The sequence below is a fragment of the Zalophus californianus genome, chromosome 3 (genome assembly GCF_009762305.2).
Source record: "Zalophus californianus isolate mZalCal1 chromosome 3, mZalCal1.pri.v2, whole genome shotgun sequence".
NCBI classification, from domain to species: domain Eukaryota; kingdom Metazoa; phylum Chordata; class Mammalia; order Carnivora; family Otariidae; genus Zalophus; species Zalophus californianus.
Genome location: NC_045597.1, coordinates 124783913 through 124803272, shown reverse-complemented (window position 1 = coordinate 124803272; position 19360 = coordinate 124783913). Strand labels below are relative to the sequence as shown.

The following is a 19360-nucleotide window of genomic DNA, read 5'->3' as shown; positions in this document are numbered from 1 at the left end:
TGGATAGATACCTAGAAGTGGAATTACTGAGTTGTGTAATCAGTATCATTTTAATTTTTAAAGGAACAATCAAATTGTTTTCCAAAGTAGATGTGCCATTTTACATTTCCATCAGCTACATGTGAGGGTTCCAATCATTCCAAATCCTTGATAACACCTAGTATTGTCAGTCTTTCTAATTTTAGCCATTCTGATAACAGTGTATCTTATTGTAGCTTTAATTTGCATTTCCCTAGTAACAAAAGGTGTTGAGCATTTTTCATGTGTTTTTCTCCCATTCTCGTATCTTATTTTGTGAAGTATCTTTTCAAATTTTTTGCCCATTCTTAAAAATTAGATTTTCTTCTTCATATTGTTATATGAGTTCCTTGTATATCCTGGATAAAAGTTCTTTGTCAAATATGTGCTTTATAAATATTTCTTTCCAGTTTGTGGGTTCTGCTTTTATTTTTCTAGTAATGCCTTTGGTCAAACAAAAGTTTCTAATTTTGTTGGAGTCTGATTTGTCAATTTTTAATATTATGGTTAGTGTATTTTTTGTCCTAAAAAATCTTTGCCTAACCAAATATCCCAAATATTCTTCCTCTTTTTCTTCTAGAAACTTTATGGTTCAAGCTCTTGCATTTAGGTCTATGATCTCAAATTAATTTTTATATTTGGAATGAGGAAAAGGCTTAGATTTGTCTTTTGTTTCCATGCAAATATCCAATTGCTCCAGCACTATTTGTTAAGCAAGATTTTTCTTTCACCATTGAATTATCTTTATGCTTTTGTTAACAAGCAATTGAGAGCATATGTATGAGTGTAATTCTGGACACTTCATTCTGTTTCACCTGATCTGTTGAATACGCCCATGTAACCACCAATGTCTTATCATCTTTCTTACTGCAACTTTATAAAAAGTCTTGAAATCAGGAGTGTAAATCCTCCAACTTTGTTCCTCTTTTGTTTTGCTATTCTAGATCCTTTGCATTTCCACAGAAATTTTAGAATCAGATTGTTGATTTCTTCAAAAAAATATGCTGAGATTTTGATTAGAATTACACCAAAATCATAGGTCAATTTAGGGATAATGGACATCTTAAAAATACTGAATGTTCCAGTCATTGCATATGACATATATTTCCACTCATTTAGATCTTGTCTTCTTTCTCTCAGTAATGGTTTGTCATTTTCAGGGTAGATACCCTACACGTCCTTTGTTTGATTTATTCCTAGGCTTTTTAAAAAGGTGTTTTCTACTTGTTTGTTGAAAACATATAGAAATGCAATTGATTTTGCATACTCACATTGTATCCTAAAAACTTGATAAATTTTCTCATTAGTTCTAGTTTGATTTTTTGTAAATTCCTTAGAATTTTGTGTACTTGATCATGTCATTTATGAATAACAACTTCTTCCTCTTCCAATATGTATATCTCTTTGTTCTTTTTCTTGCCTCGTTGCACTGGCTGGGGTCATTTTAAATAGAAGTGGAGAGAGATATCATTTATGTTGCTTGTGATTTGGGGAGGAAATCTTCAACATCTCACCATTGATTATGCTCTTAGCTAATGGGTTTTTGGATTCCTTTTATCAGATCAAGGAAGTTCCCTTCTATTCCCTGTTGGGTACAATTTTTTTTTAAATCATAAATGGATGTTGAATTTTATTTCCTTGATTTTAGGAGTTTTGCCAGAAATTTTCCCCACCTCCTTATACTTGCATCTCATTGGCAGGACTTGGTTACATGGCCACTGCTAGATGCAAAGGAAGCATATTGCTACCCCAAATAAAGCCAGGATTCTGTTAGTAGGGAAGAAAAAAAAGAATGGATCTTTCTAGCAGTCCAGCAACACTGAACAAACAGATTTCTAGAGAACAGATTTATACTGTATAATAAATCTTTTAAAAAATAAGGTATGATTACTGTTATCAATTGATTCACTTGTAAAGTGAAATAAACTTTGTTCTAACAGCCTCCTAACTGTTTAATATAAAAGTGTTTCTAATGCTCTGGCCTTTTTTGTTTTTTTAAATCAGAGAATGTTGTACCTGTTTAAAATCTGTATTATTTAGATCTTTGGTATGTTAGGTGTCTTTCTCCTGCAATAAGCTTTGGTAGAGAGTCCAGCAGTGTAGTTTCATTTAGGATTACAAAGTGTTACCTCTGTCTCAGAGGGCTTGTTTAAAAATCATTCTTTCTGCCATAGGCCAGATAAAATGTAGTGATATGAAGTACAGTAATGACAATGGGAAACAATGAGGAAGGAATGTTGCCAGAGAAAACAATTAAAATTAACAAACAGATGGCTCAGCTAAGTGGGCAGCCTATCATCTAAGAATAAGACCCTGTATTTAATCAGGTTCCTAGAAAAAAGGAAGCAGTTTGGCTTTTCATAGCTCTGACTGCATTTCATTCATGCATTCTTTTATTCATTCATTCATTCAACAAAAGTTTACTGTGCTCCAACTGTGTACCAAGCATTGTGCTAGGCATGGGGATATCTGGAGGAAAAAGATTTGCACCCAGTCCTCAAAAAGCTGAAATTCTTTGGGGAGCAGGCATGCAGTATAGCATGGTGATTTAAGAGGATGGGCCTTGCAGTCAGCTCTGGATTTGGTTCTGATTCATTTACTCACTTATAACATTGCCTTAGGTGAACAGTTTCACCCTCAAAGCTTTAGTTTGGAATAACCATACCGATCACACAGAGTGGTCATAAGGATCCAGTGAGGTAATGAAGCATTTGGTACTGGGCTTGACTGTGAAGCACTCCATAAATGGTACTTACTCCCAACACCAACAGAGTGAAGTTAGGGGGAGACCAGAGTATTGTACAAGGTGTGGTGAATGGGGTCCCAAAGGAGGATCACACATTTGATCTCTTGAAAGGTCAATATTTTCCCATTTCCTAAAGGTGTTTCTTTTATTCTTATTGGCAAAATTCACTACAAGTTAAAATTATAAACAACGAGTTCTTTCCTGCAACATTATATTTTTTCCTTGCCCATCACATCCTTAATTTTTCCACTTTCTCTGTCCAGATACTACCTCCCAGACATATACACACCAAGAACTCAAATACCAAACATAAAAGTCAATCCTTTGATCAATCCAAACCTTATAATTATGGAATAAAATGTTCTTTAGTAGGAAGGCAATGAGAAGTAAAAGGAAAGTGTGGAGTTTTTGAGACGTGGGTTTAAATCATAACCTTGGACAAAAAACTTACTCTGAGTTTGGTCTCTTCACCTATAAATGGGGATAATAATATTCACATCCTAGCATAATTGTGAAAATTGAGTGACCTCAGAATATAACAAACAGGTATTAGTTTTCTTCCTCTCATCAACTCTTGGTATCTCTAGTTATTTTAAGCTAGAATCCTCAGACTTTTAGATGTCAGGACTTTCTTACACTTTTAAAAATTAAGACCCCAAAGAGCTTTAGCATATGTGGGTTATATTTTCAATATTCAGCATATTAGAAAATAAAACAGAAAATTTTAAAATAATTATTTATTGATTCATTTAATAATTACAATAAGAAACACACTGCACATTAAAATTATTAAAAATAATTATATATTTCATAACAAAACAAAAATTAGCAAGAAGAGTGGCACTGTTTTACATTGTTACAAATCTCTTAAAATATTTGGTTTAATAGAAGACAACTGGATTCTCATATCTTCTTCTACATTTAGTCTGTTGCAATATTTTGTTTTGGTTGAACTGCATGAAGAAAGTCAAACCTCACATAGATACATAGTTGGAAAAGAGAAAAGAATTTGATATCTTTTTACAATGTCTGCGGACATTCTTCTTTGATAGTACATTCACACTAGACAAGAGGTAAAAGTTTCAAGGGGAATCTGAAACAGTGCCAATGAACTTTTCATAAAGCCATTGGTCTGTCTTGCACTTTGTTTTTAAAAAAGATTTTATTTATTTGTTTATTTGAGAAAGAGCTCATGAATGAGGGGAAGGGGCAAAAGGGGAGGGAGAAGCAGAGAATCCGAAGCAGACTCTGTGCTTAACAAGGAGACTGGTGCAAGGGCAGATCCCAGGATCCATGGAATCAGATATGAGCCAAAAATCCAAGAGTCAGAAGCTTAACTGACCGAATCACCCAGGTACCCCTGTCTTGCGCTTTGAATGGCTCTTTTACTTATGTATGTGATTTTGTAATGTAATGCTTTGGCCATTTGGAAAATATTGTTTCAGTGAATTGTATAGATCTTCCAAGTTTTATGACACAGTATAAAAAAGTTGCATTTGTTAATATCACCATAAATCTCATCAGATAAATCTTAAAGTACTGAGACGCTATTAATCTCATGGGTAGCAGATTAATGTTTTCCAAAACTTTAATTTTCTAGTTGCCTCTAATTTTATCACTGGCAACAAATACTGAGGGTTGTTTTCCTTGAACTGACAGGCTTTTTTCATACTTAAGAACATGTCTGCTAAGTACCCAAGTTGGAATAATAGTTTGGCTGTCAAGCATTCTTTCGGGTAAAAACGTTCTATAAAAAAAAGGCCAGTTCAGCTCAAACAATTGCAAATATTTTTTTCCCACTCTAAACATTGTACTTTGGTGTGCTGCAGAAATGCTAGATGCATATTTCCCATGTAGTTATACAGAAATATTTTTTAAATTATTTATTTATTTATTTATTTATTTATTTATTTATTTATTTATTTATTTTTCAGTAAGCTCCATGCCCAAGATGGAGCTCAAACTCATGACCCCGAGATCAAGAGTCACATGCTCTACCAACTGAGCCAGCCAGGTGCCCCAGAAATATATATTTTTTAAAAAACATGTATTCAAGGGTGTAGACTTAATAAAATTAATAACTTTTACTGCTTTATCAAGGATAATCAAATGGAACCAGCAATTTTACTATGATGATAAATACTTGCCAGGAAAATTCTTAAGGACCACTAGCCAGTTGCAAGCCACTGCTTTGATTCCTGCAAAGGCACCAGCAGTTTTACTCACCATTGTTTTTGCAGCATCAGTGCAAATGTCAACACAGTGAAAAAGACAAATAACATCTTTTATTATTATCAGAAAACAGTTTGACCTGAAGGCCTCTCTGAAAATGTCTCAGGGACCTTTGTGGGTCTGTGCGCCACACTTTTAAAACCTCTGTTTTAATCTAATCTCTAATGCTTTTTGGAGTAGCTTTCTTTCTTTATCTTCCTTGGATGTAGAGTCACTAAGAAATTTTATTTCACCATGTAAGAATGCTGAAGTGGCTTACATTTTTAAAGAAGATTTCCTTAGGCTGTTATCCAAGACACAGTAACAAGAATATAGTTTCTCCATTTTCATATTTGTAGATAGGTTGTAATGTGCATTTAAAAATATTTAATAGTGGGGCGCCTGGGTGGCTCAGTCGTTAAGCGTCTGCCTTCGGCTCTGGTCATGATCCCAGGGTCCTGGGATCGAGCCCCACATAGGGCTCCCTGCTCCGCGGGAAGCCTGCTTCTCCCTCTCCCACTCCCCCTGCTTGAGTTCCTTCTCTCTCTGTGTCTCCCTCTGTCACATAAATAAATAAAATCTTTAAAAAATACATTTAATAACACAAAGGTCAAATTTTCTTCCCCTATCAAACACTGTGAGAGATTTCTTTTTTAACATCATTCCATATGTGCTATGTTTTGTTTCACGTTTTGCTTTTTAATATGACACCAACGGTGAGGCAGTCATTGTAGTTTTGCAAAAGAGAAAGCAGAACTATGAAATGCTTATCTTTCTTATATGTACACAAACATAAATATATATGAGTGTACAGAATAGTTTCTTATTGCAAAGATAATACAAGCCCATGTGAGAATGCCGACAAAAAGAGGAAAAAGGAAATAATTTCTAATCCCACTCAAAAAGATGGTGTTAGCCATTTGGTATGTATCATTGTAATCTTAATTTATGTATATTTATTTAAAATTCTAACAAAAATATAAATAGAATTTTTGTATATTGTGTTTCATAATTATTCTGCATTTTAAATGCAAATCTATTATTATCTAGGGACTCAAAATCAAATTATTTGGTGATGAGTACCTACTTCCTTCAATTGCTATGCTAAAATAGTAATAGCCAAATATGAACCTCTGTTAGAGGAAGTACTTTGACCAAAACCAGGGGAGTCTCCACTCAAAATTTCCTGGCATAACCCAAGTCTGACATTCTGCTTTGCTTTAGCTACATGGGTCTCCTAGCACGTGAGTCTGTTTACTGAATTAAACTAACATTTCAGGGGCGCCTGGGTGGCACAGGTGGTTAAGCATCTGCCTTGGGCTCAGGTCATGATCCCGGGGTACTGGGATCGAGCCCTGCATTGACTCCCCGCTCAACAGAGAGCCTGCTTCTCCCTCTCCCTCTGCCTGCTTCTCTGCCTACTTGTGCTCTCTCTCTGTCAAATAAATAAATAAAATCTTTAAAAAAGTAAATAAATAAACTAACATTTCATTCCACTTTCTAAAAGCACAGAGTTCTAGTAGATCTATCTAGCAATTCTAACCCACAAAGGTGTAAATTTCTTTTTTTTTTTAAGATTTTATTCATTAATTTATTTGAGAGAGCAAGAATGAGAGAGAGAGAGAACACATGAGAGGGGGGAGGGTCAGAGGGAGAAGCAGACTCCCCGCCGAGCAGGGAACCCGACATGGGACTCAGTCCTGGGACTCCAGGATCATGACCTGAGCCGAAGGCTGTTGCTTAACCAACTGAGCCACCCAGGCGCCCCCACAAAGGTGTAAATTTCTTACAAAAAGATAGGAATGCTAGTTCTTTGGTTTCAGAGATGCTCAAATGCCGTTTTGGTACAGGGTGAACAAGCAGCCCAAAATAAAAGATTAAGCTAACAATTTCCAAGAATAATTAGATTATAGGGACAATGGTACACCTCACATAGTTACATACTTTTTATCTCATGTAATCTTCACAAGAACTTTGTGAAGTGGGTATTATCAGTCTCATTTTACAGATGAGGATACTGAGGCCCAGCAGTGGTAAGTAACTTGCCCAAAAATAGACAACTGTTCAGTCTTCTTATTCTAAATCGAATGCATTTTCTTCCAGCACACAACTACTTTAAATGCTATCAGAGCAATTAGAACAAATGCTAAATCATTGCCATTTAATAGGTAACAATTTGAAAAGAAAATTAAACCTCTTCCTCATATAACTCTTTAAAATACATCTCTAATTAAAGGTTGAAAAATACTTGACTACATAAAAAGTTTTAAGGTATCCAAAAACAGCATAAACATAATTAAAAGACAAAGCACAAAGACAAAATTTAATATTTTGAAAAGTTTCTTAAAATTAAGTTAGAAAATAAAAACCAAGAAAATGAGCAAAGGATATAAGTTGGCAAGTGGCAAAAGAAGAAATACAAACTGTAAATAAATATGAACAAATTAGCAGTGTTAGTAGCAATAAAATGGAAATGAAAAATTAAATTAAGATGCCATTTTTAACTAATCATTGGTATATTTTTGTTTTGTTTTGTTTTGTTTTGTTTTGTTTGTGATGTAATTGATACAAACTTTTTGGAAAGGAGTTTGCTTGTATGGATCAAAAAGTAATCCAGCAATTTCCCTTGAAAGAATCAGTTCTAAGCAGAGATATAGTCTGCAAAGGTGTATGCAGAAGGATCACTACATTTATTTAATTACAGAAAGATTTATGAAATAATTTTTAGTAATAGATTATCAAACTGTGATACATCTCATAACTATTAAAATTTGTTTTATTTTCTTCTTTACACTTTTATATTAACTCAAATTTTCTTCAGTGAACATGTATTATTCCTTTAATCAGGAAAAAAAAATATGATTCTAGAGATGTCATTGGCCAAATCCACATTCTGTCCTCAAGTCTGTGCTAGACTCTGTGTAAAAGTGATTTATGTAAAAAATGACATTAATGTTTAGTAAGCACTTAACCTGAAAAGCTCATTGTGCTGTGTGCTTTGCATATTTTATCTCAAGCAGGCCTTACAAGAATCCTACTAGTCGATACTATCTGTGGTCTGCACTTCAGAGCCTCAATGAAAGCTAATGCAAGATATTAAAAATAAGAGAATAAGATTGCCTTCTGAGAATTAAAGTTAAAAATAATGAGTCAGAAAGGAAACACAAGAAGTTCCCTAGAAGCAGTAGGCTGGCTCATGGGCCCACAAAACCAGGTGTCTTGACAGAGCTGAAAGAATGAACAGGACTGTAGGTTTACTCATCATAGGTTAGGGGAATGCCCAAGAAAGAACAGTTCCAGAGGCAAATATGGGCCTCATCCATCCAAGAGCCTTAGCCCAGGCTCTTTCAGAGTTTCCAGTCTTGCTGGCTACCAGGGCTTCCCAAATTTTTGTTAGCTGAGAAACCCAGCTACAGGTGAGGGAGGAGCCAGATATGACCAAGAGCATCCATTCTGGAGATGTCTATCTTGGGACATCTCAGACAGCTGGGGTCCTCCAACTCCCCTTGTTCTGAAACCTGAGGACATTTTGGATTGTGACCTACTTCCCATGAAAGTCTACTGACAGGAAGAAAATAGTTACCTTTGCAGACACCAGCATTTTGGTTCCAGCAGAGCTCCATTTCTCCGTGTGGAACGAATCCATAGTCATTCTGATTTGTATAGTTGATTCTCATCATTCATGGAAGTCTTGCTCTACAAGGTGTCCTCAAACACTGACTTAACCAATGCTAAACTATTGCTCCAAGGGGAAACGGGATTAGGCTCATGTGAGCCTCTGGCCATTTTTTTTTTTTCCCCAATCGATCAATACATACCTTTATTTACTGTTTCTTTCTGTTTAAAGACCACCTAATATATATTGTTGATTCATTAGCATTGCACTCACAGCCAACAACACCGTATAAGTCATGCCAGAACAAAGCTTATCTAACGCACATATTTTCTCTGTAAGGCCCATAACAGCCTTCTTGCCCTTGGGAACACTAGACAACACTTCAGCACTACACTTGAGGGCCATTCTAAACAGCAAAATCACCAACAAAAAGCACAAAAATGAAAAAAAAATGACACCAAAAAGACCACAAAAAGGATGCTTGTTTATAGTTTGAGAGCTGAAGCAAGAACACAGAGCCTTATTTCACCTCAGCTGGGAACATGTGAACCAGGTAACTCAAATTTTTCGCCACCCTGCGTGTGTACATGAGTGACTCAGAAAGTACCGAAGGTATTGATTTAGGGGTTAAAAATAAATTTTAGTGAGTAGGTGAATTTGCAGATATGAAATCTGTGAATACTGAAGACTGACTGCCTACCTCAGGCAGATGAACTTGGTGAACAGGAACCTCACCTTGAAAGATGCTCCAGCTCTTCGTGTGCACACAAGACAGGCTCCTGAACCTGGAAATCTGTTCTTACAAGAGTCAACCAGCTCTCTCCCCACGCGGCACAGCACAACCTCACTGGGGGCTGCTCTTTTTTGTCTCTGTACTTCTATAAAGTGTTTCTCAAACCTTAGAATGCATCAGGAAGATTTGAATGCATCATGGAGCCCACCCCTTACATTTCTAACTCAGTAAGTCTGGAAGAGTGTCCCAGATTTTGCATTTATGACAAGTTCCCATGTGATGCTCATGCGGCTGGTCCAGGGACTGTACTTTGAGAACCTCTGCTCTATACCATTATCTCCATTTTGCAAATGAACACCCGAAGCTCAAAAGTGTTGAGTAACTTGTCCAAAGTCTCATCCACAACTACTAACTGGCTTTCAGAATAAGATGTGGCTGAATTCATGATCAGCTTTTTCTGTTCAACTGCAATATCTTTGAGGCAGATCTCATGCTAACATGGCATTTCTCCCATGTGTCAACTGTTTTAAGTGGTAGTTTTATTCCTAGCCAGGTCCACAACAGTCTGTTCAGTCATAGTCGAGTTAAGCTCCAGAACCAAGAGTGCTGTCTGATTTTTGGGCCCTCGGCAGGCAGGGCTGGGAGTACAGGAAGGAGCAGAGGAGAAAGAAGACGGGTATCTCTCTCAAACTTGCTACAAGATGACTCATACTTGATAACAGCTTAAGCTATCAGAATACAAAGGAATTGTTGTCATCACGGAAACTTAATGGTAGATTTTGGTTGAGAAGCGCTAGAAGGTAGTGATTATACACACACACACACACACACACACACACACACACAGAGGAGTGGGGAGTCTGACCTGATTATCTGTTATCTGAGCTTGAGCCAAAGTAAAACACAGAGTAAGTGCTAAGTAGTAGCTAATAAGGTCAATTTGGAAGGGGTAAGAGGGAGATGCTGAAACAAGCTTAACCGGGAGACTCCTAACCAAGTTCCAGAGTCAGGTACTTGAGGAAAATCCATCTTCACATCGGATGAAGTTGCTAGGCTACTAGGTCCGTTACTTGTGTGCTGTATCATATTTCATCAAGAACATTTCTACATCTTACCTTTGCAGCAGTATTCCATACTTCTGCTTACCTACATTTGGATTCAAGCACATTTTGCCATTGACGAATGATGCTGAAAGATTCAATGAAATTGTGAAGAATCAGAAAATTTCTGCTAATATTGACACACCAGAGGGTGGATTTGATGCAATTATGCAAGCTGCTGTGTGTAAGGTATGCTGAGGGCTAACGCAAATTACATCTCTTATTAGCAAATCTCCTTTGAAAAGCTTAGCTAACTTTCTTTCCTTTAATTGCCATATTTCTACATTTCTTAAAACACAAAATTTTCAAAAATTCGTAATTCAGTTATGTGGAAACAGATACTTTTCTACGTCTGATATTCACATAATCTAATAAAATTATAGTAATGTTGGGAAAAATTGGTTAAAACGATAGTCATGTATGATTAATTTTCAAAGATCAAGAGTAGATTAGTTTTTTAATTAACCATGGTAAAAATAGAAATCACAGGCAGAAACTAATGAAAAAAGTAAAAATGCCCTGAATCAGTACAAACTTCTACATAAGATTAGATATCTATTGTTTTGAACCAACAAAATAGGTATCAGAAGCTACGTTGTCCCCACAACAATGCAAGAACACCTCTCCTCCTTGACAATCAGGTATCCAAGGGAATGATTCCCCGGTCTTCAGAAGACAGCTCTTCCTGGAAAATACCAGGAAACAGACAGGGCCGAAAATCCTGGAAGGTTAGGGGTGAGGGGCAAGGTATTAGGGAAGGAAGGAAAAGAATAAGGTAGGATGGCCCTGCCAGGATCAGCTTTTGTCCCCACTAGTTCCTGGACTAATTATCAGTTAAAGAGGAGAGCTCTGCTAGGAAACAGACAACAGACCATCTTAAAAAGCCATATGCTGGAGGCTATACTTTGATAAGCAATTCTTATCTTTGTATTACATTTATAATTTTTGGATGGTATCAGTAGAAAGAGAAAAATGTGCCTAATTTTGGGTGACATTTTAATAAAACAGGCATGCTTTAAGTCCATTGTGTATTGCATTCTTACCAGTTTTGCTTCAGCTTGGATTTGGGATAATCTATGACCTCCTTCATTCCCTCTCCTCATTTTTCTGGTAAATTGAAAGCTGGACAGTAAAAATAATTAACTATGTAAAAGTCAAGATCAACTGGATAGTGATTATAGTGGAACTATTTTTTTCTGAAGCATAAATCATCTGAAAGTGTTATCCAAGAAAAAGCAACTGCCATAGGATTTCATGTTTTAAATACATTAATAATTATCAACTCACAATAGATGAAAAAGGCCAAAATAGATAGATCAGCAATATAGTTTTTATAATCTGAATGTGTCCAATCACAATTGATCCACTCTCAATAAATGCCTGCCTCTATCCCATATGACCCAAATGTTTCTTTCTCACTGTAGGAAAAGATTGGGTGGCGGAATGACTCCCTCCATCTCCTGGTTTTTGTGAGTGATGCCGATTCTCATTTTGGAATGGACAGCAAACTGGCAGGCATCGTCATTCCTAATGATGGGCTCTGTCACTTGGACAACAATAATGAATACTCCATGTCAACTGTCTTGGTGTGTAACCTGCACTCTACACCGTTTCCAGGGCTGCAAGTAGGCAAATGAAACAACACTCACTCAATACACAGCAGAATAACCCACACTTGGTGAAAACAGTGCACATTTTCTGCTTTGAGATGAACAAATTGCCCTTAGAGCTTCCCACGGGAACACAGGTGGGTGGTGGGGTTATGTGAGAAGTTTGGGTCTACTATGGCTTGAATGATCCCAGAATCTCCTTGATTTTTCAAAGAGCCCAAGGTCAATAAGAAGCAGTGCATTCAGTTCATTCTGTTTTCAACGACAGCCCCAGAAAGGGGGGCTGAGGCCAAAACAACAGTCACCTACGAGTTTCTGTGAATGATGGGTCCCAGAGTCATGCCCCCTAAATAACATCAAGCTTTTATGCACCATGGTGCTCCATGGGGAACAGCTGTCAAGTACTGCTTGGCTGGTGTTTATTCACATTTGGCTTATTTTTGTCATTTAAAACATTTTTAAAATGCTGGTAACATTCAAAGGGGAAAAAAAAAAGCTCTTGACTTGTGTAACACAAGGTAAAAATTTCAGAGCTCTTTGACATACGTGATCTCATTTGATGCTCCCCAGAACCCTAGGTATCTGTTTTCCTTGCATGGACCATGAGGCTGCCATGCTCATGCACGTGTTGTTACCTCTGCCTGGAATGCCCTTCCCTCAGAGGCTGCTGAGAAACTCTTAACTGTCCTTTAAAACCCAACTCAATCGTGACTACTCCCCGAGAGCCCTCTTTGCCCTTTGCTGAGCCCCCAAGTGATCATCCCTCCCCTCGCTCTAGTACATAGATGTCTTCTTAACCCATCACTATGTGGAAATGTGTTTGCTTATGTTTGTCTGTCTTTCCCTAATATGCATTCCTCGGGACCGGGAGTGGTGTATTTTCTCTATTTCCTGCCAGCACAGTGCCTGGAACACAGTGGGTGTTGACTATGTATGAAATAAAATTTTAATTATGAAGTAGCAACCTGGGGAGGTCATATTATCTCCATTTAACACTTGGGAAAATATGACACAGAGAATTCAAGTGACTTCTTAAAATGACAATGCTATAGAAATGTATGTAAGAGAGAGAAGGAGAGAGAGAGAAAGAGAGAGAGAAGAGAACCAGAATCCTAATATCAGATTGGAAAAACTATTCTCTAAAAAAAGAATTCAGTGAGATAACATATATATATGCCATATATATATGTATATGTATATGACATATATATACCCACACAGTGATGGTAATTAGTTAAAAAAAAAAAAACTAATGGTTCACAAATCACCTGCTATCATTCCTTGACTTAAATTGCTAAACTTCAAGATGAGTGTTTTCCCCTAAATTTTGACCCATAGTAGTCCTCATACTTTTGTCGTATAAGTTGCCTTTCCATATTACAGTATCCATGAGAATAGCCACATTTTGTCTTTTAGGCTTTGAGTGCCAAGAAATGGTGAGACATAGATCTCTTTTTTATTACTTATCTTGCAACTATTCAAATGCCCCATTAACAGACATCTTGGAAAAAGTGGGACATAAAAGCAAATGCTACTTCTTGCTTATTATGACCTTCTCATCTAATAAATGTTCAATTCATTGTTGCTCAGTAAGTTGCTGCAAATGCACAGAAGTCATGGGTTATCTCCATGCCTGCCTACAGCATAGTTCCCTGGGTCCTTTGAGTAATTCCTATTCACTCAACACTGGGCTCGGCTCCTGGGGCCCCAAAATAATAGGACATGGTCCCTGGCCTTGAGGAACACACACACAATATACTTGTGTGAATTAAGCCAACTGATCTAGGTCAAATAGAAAACGACATTTGTCCACCTACGAAGGGCTTCATGGTGTGATCCTTGCTACACACCCACAGCAGCTGAAAGTGCAAGAATGTGGAGATGGGAGAGGCCAGCGTTGGGGGAATGCAGGCTTAAAGCTGAAGGATTCTTAGTGTTTGGGCAGTTGAAAAAGCAGGGAACACTGAATATGTCACTCTGGAAGATTTGTATTATCTGGATTCTACTGCTGTTTACTAATAAAAATCCAGATTGGACGGCAAGCACATATTACACAGCCAGATATGCAGTTGGGTCATTTACCTGAGTATTTTAGGCAAAACTGTACTTTTCCCTCAACTTGAATCTTGGGCGTAGTGAAGACATTAGACAGAATTACTCCCATTGTGCTAAGAATATGTGAACACGTTAGCGTCCAGGAAGGCTTACTTATCAGCGTTCCTCCACTTTGGCTGACTTCATGTTCAACATATTCTTAGTTTCTTTGTTTGCAGGTTACTCTTTCGTTTGAGTTTCCTCTTTGTACATTATCCACATTTGGAGTCATGCAACAGCCAAACATGCTGCACAGTTTTTAACTTTGGAAAGGCCCTGTTCAAATTTGACAGTTTATGCCTTCTTTATTTTTTTTTAAAGATTTTATTTATTTATTTGACAGAGAGAGGCATAGTGAGAGCAGGAACACAAGCAGGGGGAGTGGGAGAGGGAGAAGCAGGCTTCCCGCCGAGCAGGGAGCGCGATGTGGGGCTCGATCCCAGGACCCTGGGATCATCACCTGGGCCGAAGGCAGACGCTTAACGACTGAGCCACCCAGGCGCCTCTGCCTTCTTTATTTTTTAAAGGACTCATATCCCTTGGGAATGAATGTGTCAATGAAAAAAAGGTACAATGTGTTTTCAGTTATCCTGTAAAAATATTGCAGGATCCCATAAAACTGATTACTGACATCAAAAAGTCAGTAGGACCAAACCCAAAACTGGTGCCGGAATGTCTCAGATCCGATGCACACAGGAACTGTAGTGTGTCATTCCCCAGCAGGCTGTCCTTTCCTCAGCCCTCCGCCCACCTCCTCCAATTCAAGTGGGAGTTTCCGAGCTACCTGCGTCCCCTCAGTCACATCTGTCATCAAGTATCCACTCCTCCCCAGACTCTAACATTCTCTACATCTTGAGTCTGCTGCCAAGTGGCACTTAGAAGAACTGTGTCTCTACCCTTGAAAATATGACACACTATAAGTTTTTAAATAAATTCCAAGTGCTCTCCTTAGGAGTGACAGGCCATAATATGCTACACTACCACACACTGACTCTTAGGAATTAATTGGATTTACAAGATTTAGGCAACAATTATTAAACCAATTAAGTGACTAATGATAATTGTGTATTTTTCTACTTAGAACCAAACTGACATGCCAAACTCAGTACGATATCTTTGAAAGAAATATTCCTTTCTTTATTTTACATACTTGTGTTAAGATGATACTTAAAATCTTTATGTCAATTTTAGGAATATCCTACAATTGGACAACTCATTGATAAACTGGTGCAAAATAACGTGCTATTAATCTTTGCCGTAACCCAAGAACAAGTTCATTTATATGAGGTAAGCAAACACAATTCGGGGAATTCCTTCGGGGAGATTACTTGACATGAAACTTTAACATGAACTCTGAGGGTTCAACACATGGAATGCCATTAGAAAATCGTGAACACGTGACAAATATACTGGACACTTAGTCAAGTGGATTCAGTTACTGTTTGTAATTTGAATTACAAACCCAGGGGTGCGATGGAGAATGGGAGACAGATATGGTAGAGCAAGGAAGAATGAATTCGAGAACGAAATGGTAAGTTGTAAGAGCACCAATGAATGGAGGAGAACCTACCTAACAGAAATCAGTCTGTCTTCCTTTGAACTGTTTCATCTGACAAGGAGGGGGTTAACAGAGACTGGGAGAAGAAGTGACTTGAAACTTTCAGGCATCTACAAATCAGATGGATAGAAAATATATAAATAGAGACACAATTTCAACCATTGAGAAGTAAGACGTTGAAAGAAAAAACTTGTTAAATTGGGCCAAAATATATTTTCTCCCTCCTAGTAGCTGGATTTGAAGTTCAAGTTTTTGGATGGAAACACCAGACACAGAAAGGGAACTGTTTCATTAGATGCGCTAATGTTCATAAACCACTGCCTAAACCATAAAATGCATATGCAAACACAAAAGGTTTCCATGGTTTCATTCCAGCCTATGAAAACAATATATCAGAATACCATGAATCAAAGAAGTAGCAAATGATTTATTCCTAGAGGGTGATTTCACAGAGGAATCTCCAGCATGGCCCCGAGAAAATAGGTGTACATTAAATTGTCTGTGCTTTCTATGCAGAAGCTTCACATACTCCCTAAGTTCAGAGTCTGATCTCCTCTTCCTTTGAAAGGACCTCTTACTTTACAGGGCTCGGGAAACTCTGAGATTATTTCACAGAAGGCTTTGATTAAATGCCACTCACTGCTAAGGACGGTACAGCCCATGAACTTGCATCAGGTTCTGTAGAAAGGATCCAGGAGGAGATCCTATCTTGCATTCTTAATGAGAGGAGGGTATTGTACTCCAGGTGAGATTGCCTTCTGCTGAAAACCAAAAAAGTCCTTTGCAATCAAGCTGCATACTCAAGGCCTTTGTTCTACTCAGAGACCATGTGGGTTCACCTGATCTGGGCATTTTTTTTAAGGCTCTTTAGTATGTGATACTTGTTTCCAGTGGTTTCAAGTAGTAGAGTTGCGGTAAAGATTAAAAAAAAAAAAAATACCCCAAATACAATAGTGAGCCTGTTTTGCCTTTGGTCCTTAAGGCTAGAGTGAAAGGACCCTGGGGGTCACAACACCTCCTCCACAGCCAGTTCCTATTTAGAAGGGGGGAGGAGGATTGCACAGAACTTTTCTTAAAAGGGGAGTCTGGGAAATACGATTGATGATCATGAACATAGTCATCCATAACTCACTTCGGTAATAGTCTTTAAGACTCACAACTCATTTACACGCCTCCTCAAAACTGCTATTAAAAAGACAGAAGAAGATGAAAAATAACCACGTGGCAAAACAGAATCTGTTGGATTTAAGTTCGTTACGCTGATGGTTCCCCTGTTGCAAAGGAAATGATCATTTCCAAGGAAAACACCAGATTAGAGCCTGCCTCTAATGTAACAGCAGGACATTTATTTTGCCTGCCTACTAATCTCATTATGAGGTGAATTTATGTTCTGTCATGATCTGTGGTCTTTACCATCCAGGCTCCACTAAATTCAAAGGGACATTGTCAGGGAGCCACGCAGCCGACCAGGGCAGCCGCCCACTCTATGACTCTGATACTTTCTTTCATCATTTTATCTCTATTTTGATGGACTCCTCATTCCATCTGCATTAGTGGAGGCAGGAGGCGGCAACCAGTCTAAAAATAATGACAGCGACGTTGCGCTTCCCTGAAGGCTTCACACAGCATGAAAATGCTGATGTCTTGTTTTATTGATAATGAAAACTGAAAATAAACCAATAATGGCTTATGTTGCCTTTCCATTTAAATCTCTTAGAAGGAGCCCTATGTGAGCAGGAGCCCTATACAACCTGATGTTTGGATAGCTGTGACAGAAGGAACATAACTACTAAAGAATCACTGAAAAATAAAGCCAGTGATAGGATAAATAAAGCAACTAAGTGGTTGGATCTATGGAAATTCCAGAAGGCAATTTGTTTGCTCCAGTTCTGTGTTAAGCATAGTCATGTGCATACACTCCAGGCAGGGGATGGCTGGGATTCAATGACGGCCCCTCTTGCAGTAAATACAATTTATGTTGCCCATTCATGGAACAGAGGAAAAAGGATTGGTTTGGGTTTGGGTTTGTTGTTTTTTTTTTTTTTTGTAACTTTGGTTAAGATGCTCTGGACTGTCCAGATATGTAGTGTTGCTGTACTTTGTGGTATCAAAGAAGAACAAACAGTGGAAAGGATAAAGTAAGTAGTTTTGCCGTCAGTTCAATTTGACTGCAGTGTGCACCCCAGTCTCCAGCAAACAGATGATTTTGAACAAACTTACTGTTATGAATAGATGCCTGTTTGTCCAATTACAGGGTTCAAAAGATAATGATAGATAATAGACTGAGCAGTAGGTAGTATATTACATTCTAGTGCTAAACGCCATTTTGAATCAGGATTCAATTACCCAAGCTTAAAAGAAATTTTTATCTCCTCTGTTGCTTTCAAATGTTTACTGTTAATTTACATTAAGATAGTAACAGGCTACTAAGGCCCAATTGTCTAATTTGACTAGTCTTTTCTTCCTAGTGAGATACTGAGATAAAAAGCAATTAAATTAGCGTTCTTAACTACATGGTCAAATCATATTATTAATCACCTGGGATTAGTTGCAAGACTTTGAAATATTCTAATCTTTCAAAATGTCTACATCTGGCTGGAAAAGATGAGTTTTGTGAACTTGATAAGGATAATTATTATATAACCTAGTATTTACAATGTAATGTTGAAACATTAGAAAGTAAACAAGACATTGGTAATGGACGCTCCCAGTTTAGTCGTTAACATCTATCACTGCTAATTGATGTCCTTATGGTTATTAGGACAGAATGATGTATCTAAAGCATAGGGACAGGGGAACCATGCAGATTTTAATACCACCAAAGGGCCCTTCTAACTGGAGGTGAAATGCCCTCAATGATCGCCCCTTTGAGGAGAATGGTGGGTTTTGCTCATCCTTCTGTTTAGGCTATTTCTTGTTCCCCCTAGATTTTCATCTTTAGTCAAATTGGGTCAAAGTTTCTAAATAGTAATTTGGAGGTTAATGTGACAAACACCTGTCAAAGTTGAGGGAGCCGATGCACAAGAGCAGGGAGAGGTGGGCCTGACCCGTTGCTACAATCATCTGCAACCCTGGCTGTCCCCTCCTCCATCCTTTCCACCTTGGACCCAGATGGCAGCAGAGGAAAGGAACTCTCTGCTATCACCCTTGGGACCAACCTCTTGGATAAACTCAAGTGCCTTCTTACTAGGCCATAAAAGGAAAACCCCTGAGCAAGTACCCCCCTCTGATGATCACTATTACCTAAGAACAAGCATAAAGAGTAGCCACAACGTGCTTTGAGCCTGATGCTTTTGTGTGGCTTGTGAATATTATCTATCATATGCAAGTTTCAATTCTTCAAGAATCAATAACCCAGTTTTTATTTCACCCCTTCTTTCCTTTTTTGCTCATCTTTTGAGCTTTTCACTGCAGCACAAGGGTTGAAAGGAAGCAGAGAATTAGAGAGGGAGATAAAACAAAACTTGGCCCCTTTTGCTGTCTGTTAGCCTGTTCTATTATTGTTTTGTTTTATAATGTTCAGTATTGGAAAAGATCAAAACAATTTTGCTCTGATGAAAATCCCTTTTTCTCTGGCTTCAATTTTGACAAATAAAAGGACTGGGCCAGATGACCTCCAGCTTTAGTAGTCAGTGACTCTAAACCTGGAGGAGGGAAATCACCATGAATTCCAA

General features: G+C 37.9%; 1 protein-coding gene across 6 annotated transcripts in view; it reads left to right on the top strand.

Annotated features, from left to right (window-relative positions):
- The window catches only part of ITGB6 (integrin subunit beta 6), a 128859-nt gene that overhangs the window by 59590 nt on the left and 49909 nt on the right, over nucleotides 1–19360 (top strand). For 5 of the 6 annotated variants that reach the window (XM_027590925.2, XM_027590923.2, XM_027590921.2 and 2 more), the window contains 3 exons: nucleotides 10448–10613; nucleotides 11849–12010; nucleotides 15320–15415. In XM_027590925.2, coding sequence (XP_027446726.1) covers nucleotides 10448–10613; nucleotides 11849–12010; nucleotides 15320–15415 — 424 coding nt within the window. The remainder of the gene's footprint in view (nucleotides 1–10447; nucleotides 10614–11848; nucleotides 12011–15319; nucleotides 15416–19360) is intronic. The other variant, XM_027590922.2, reaches the window with a different exon arrangement.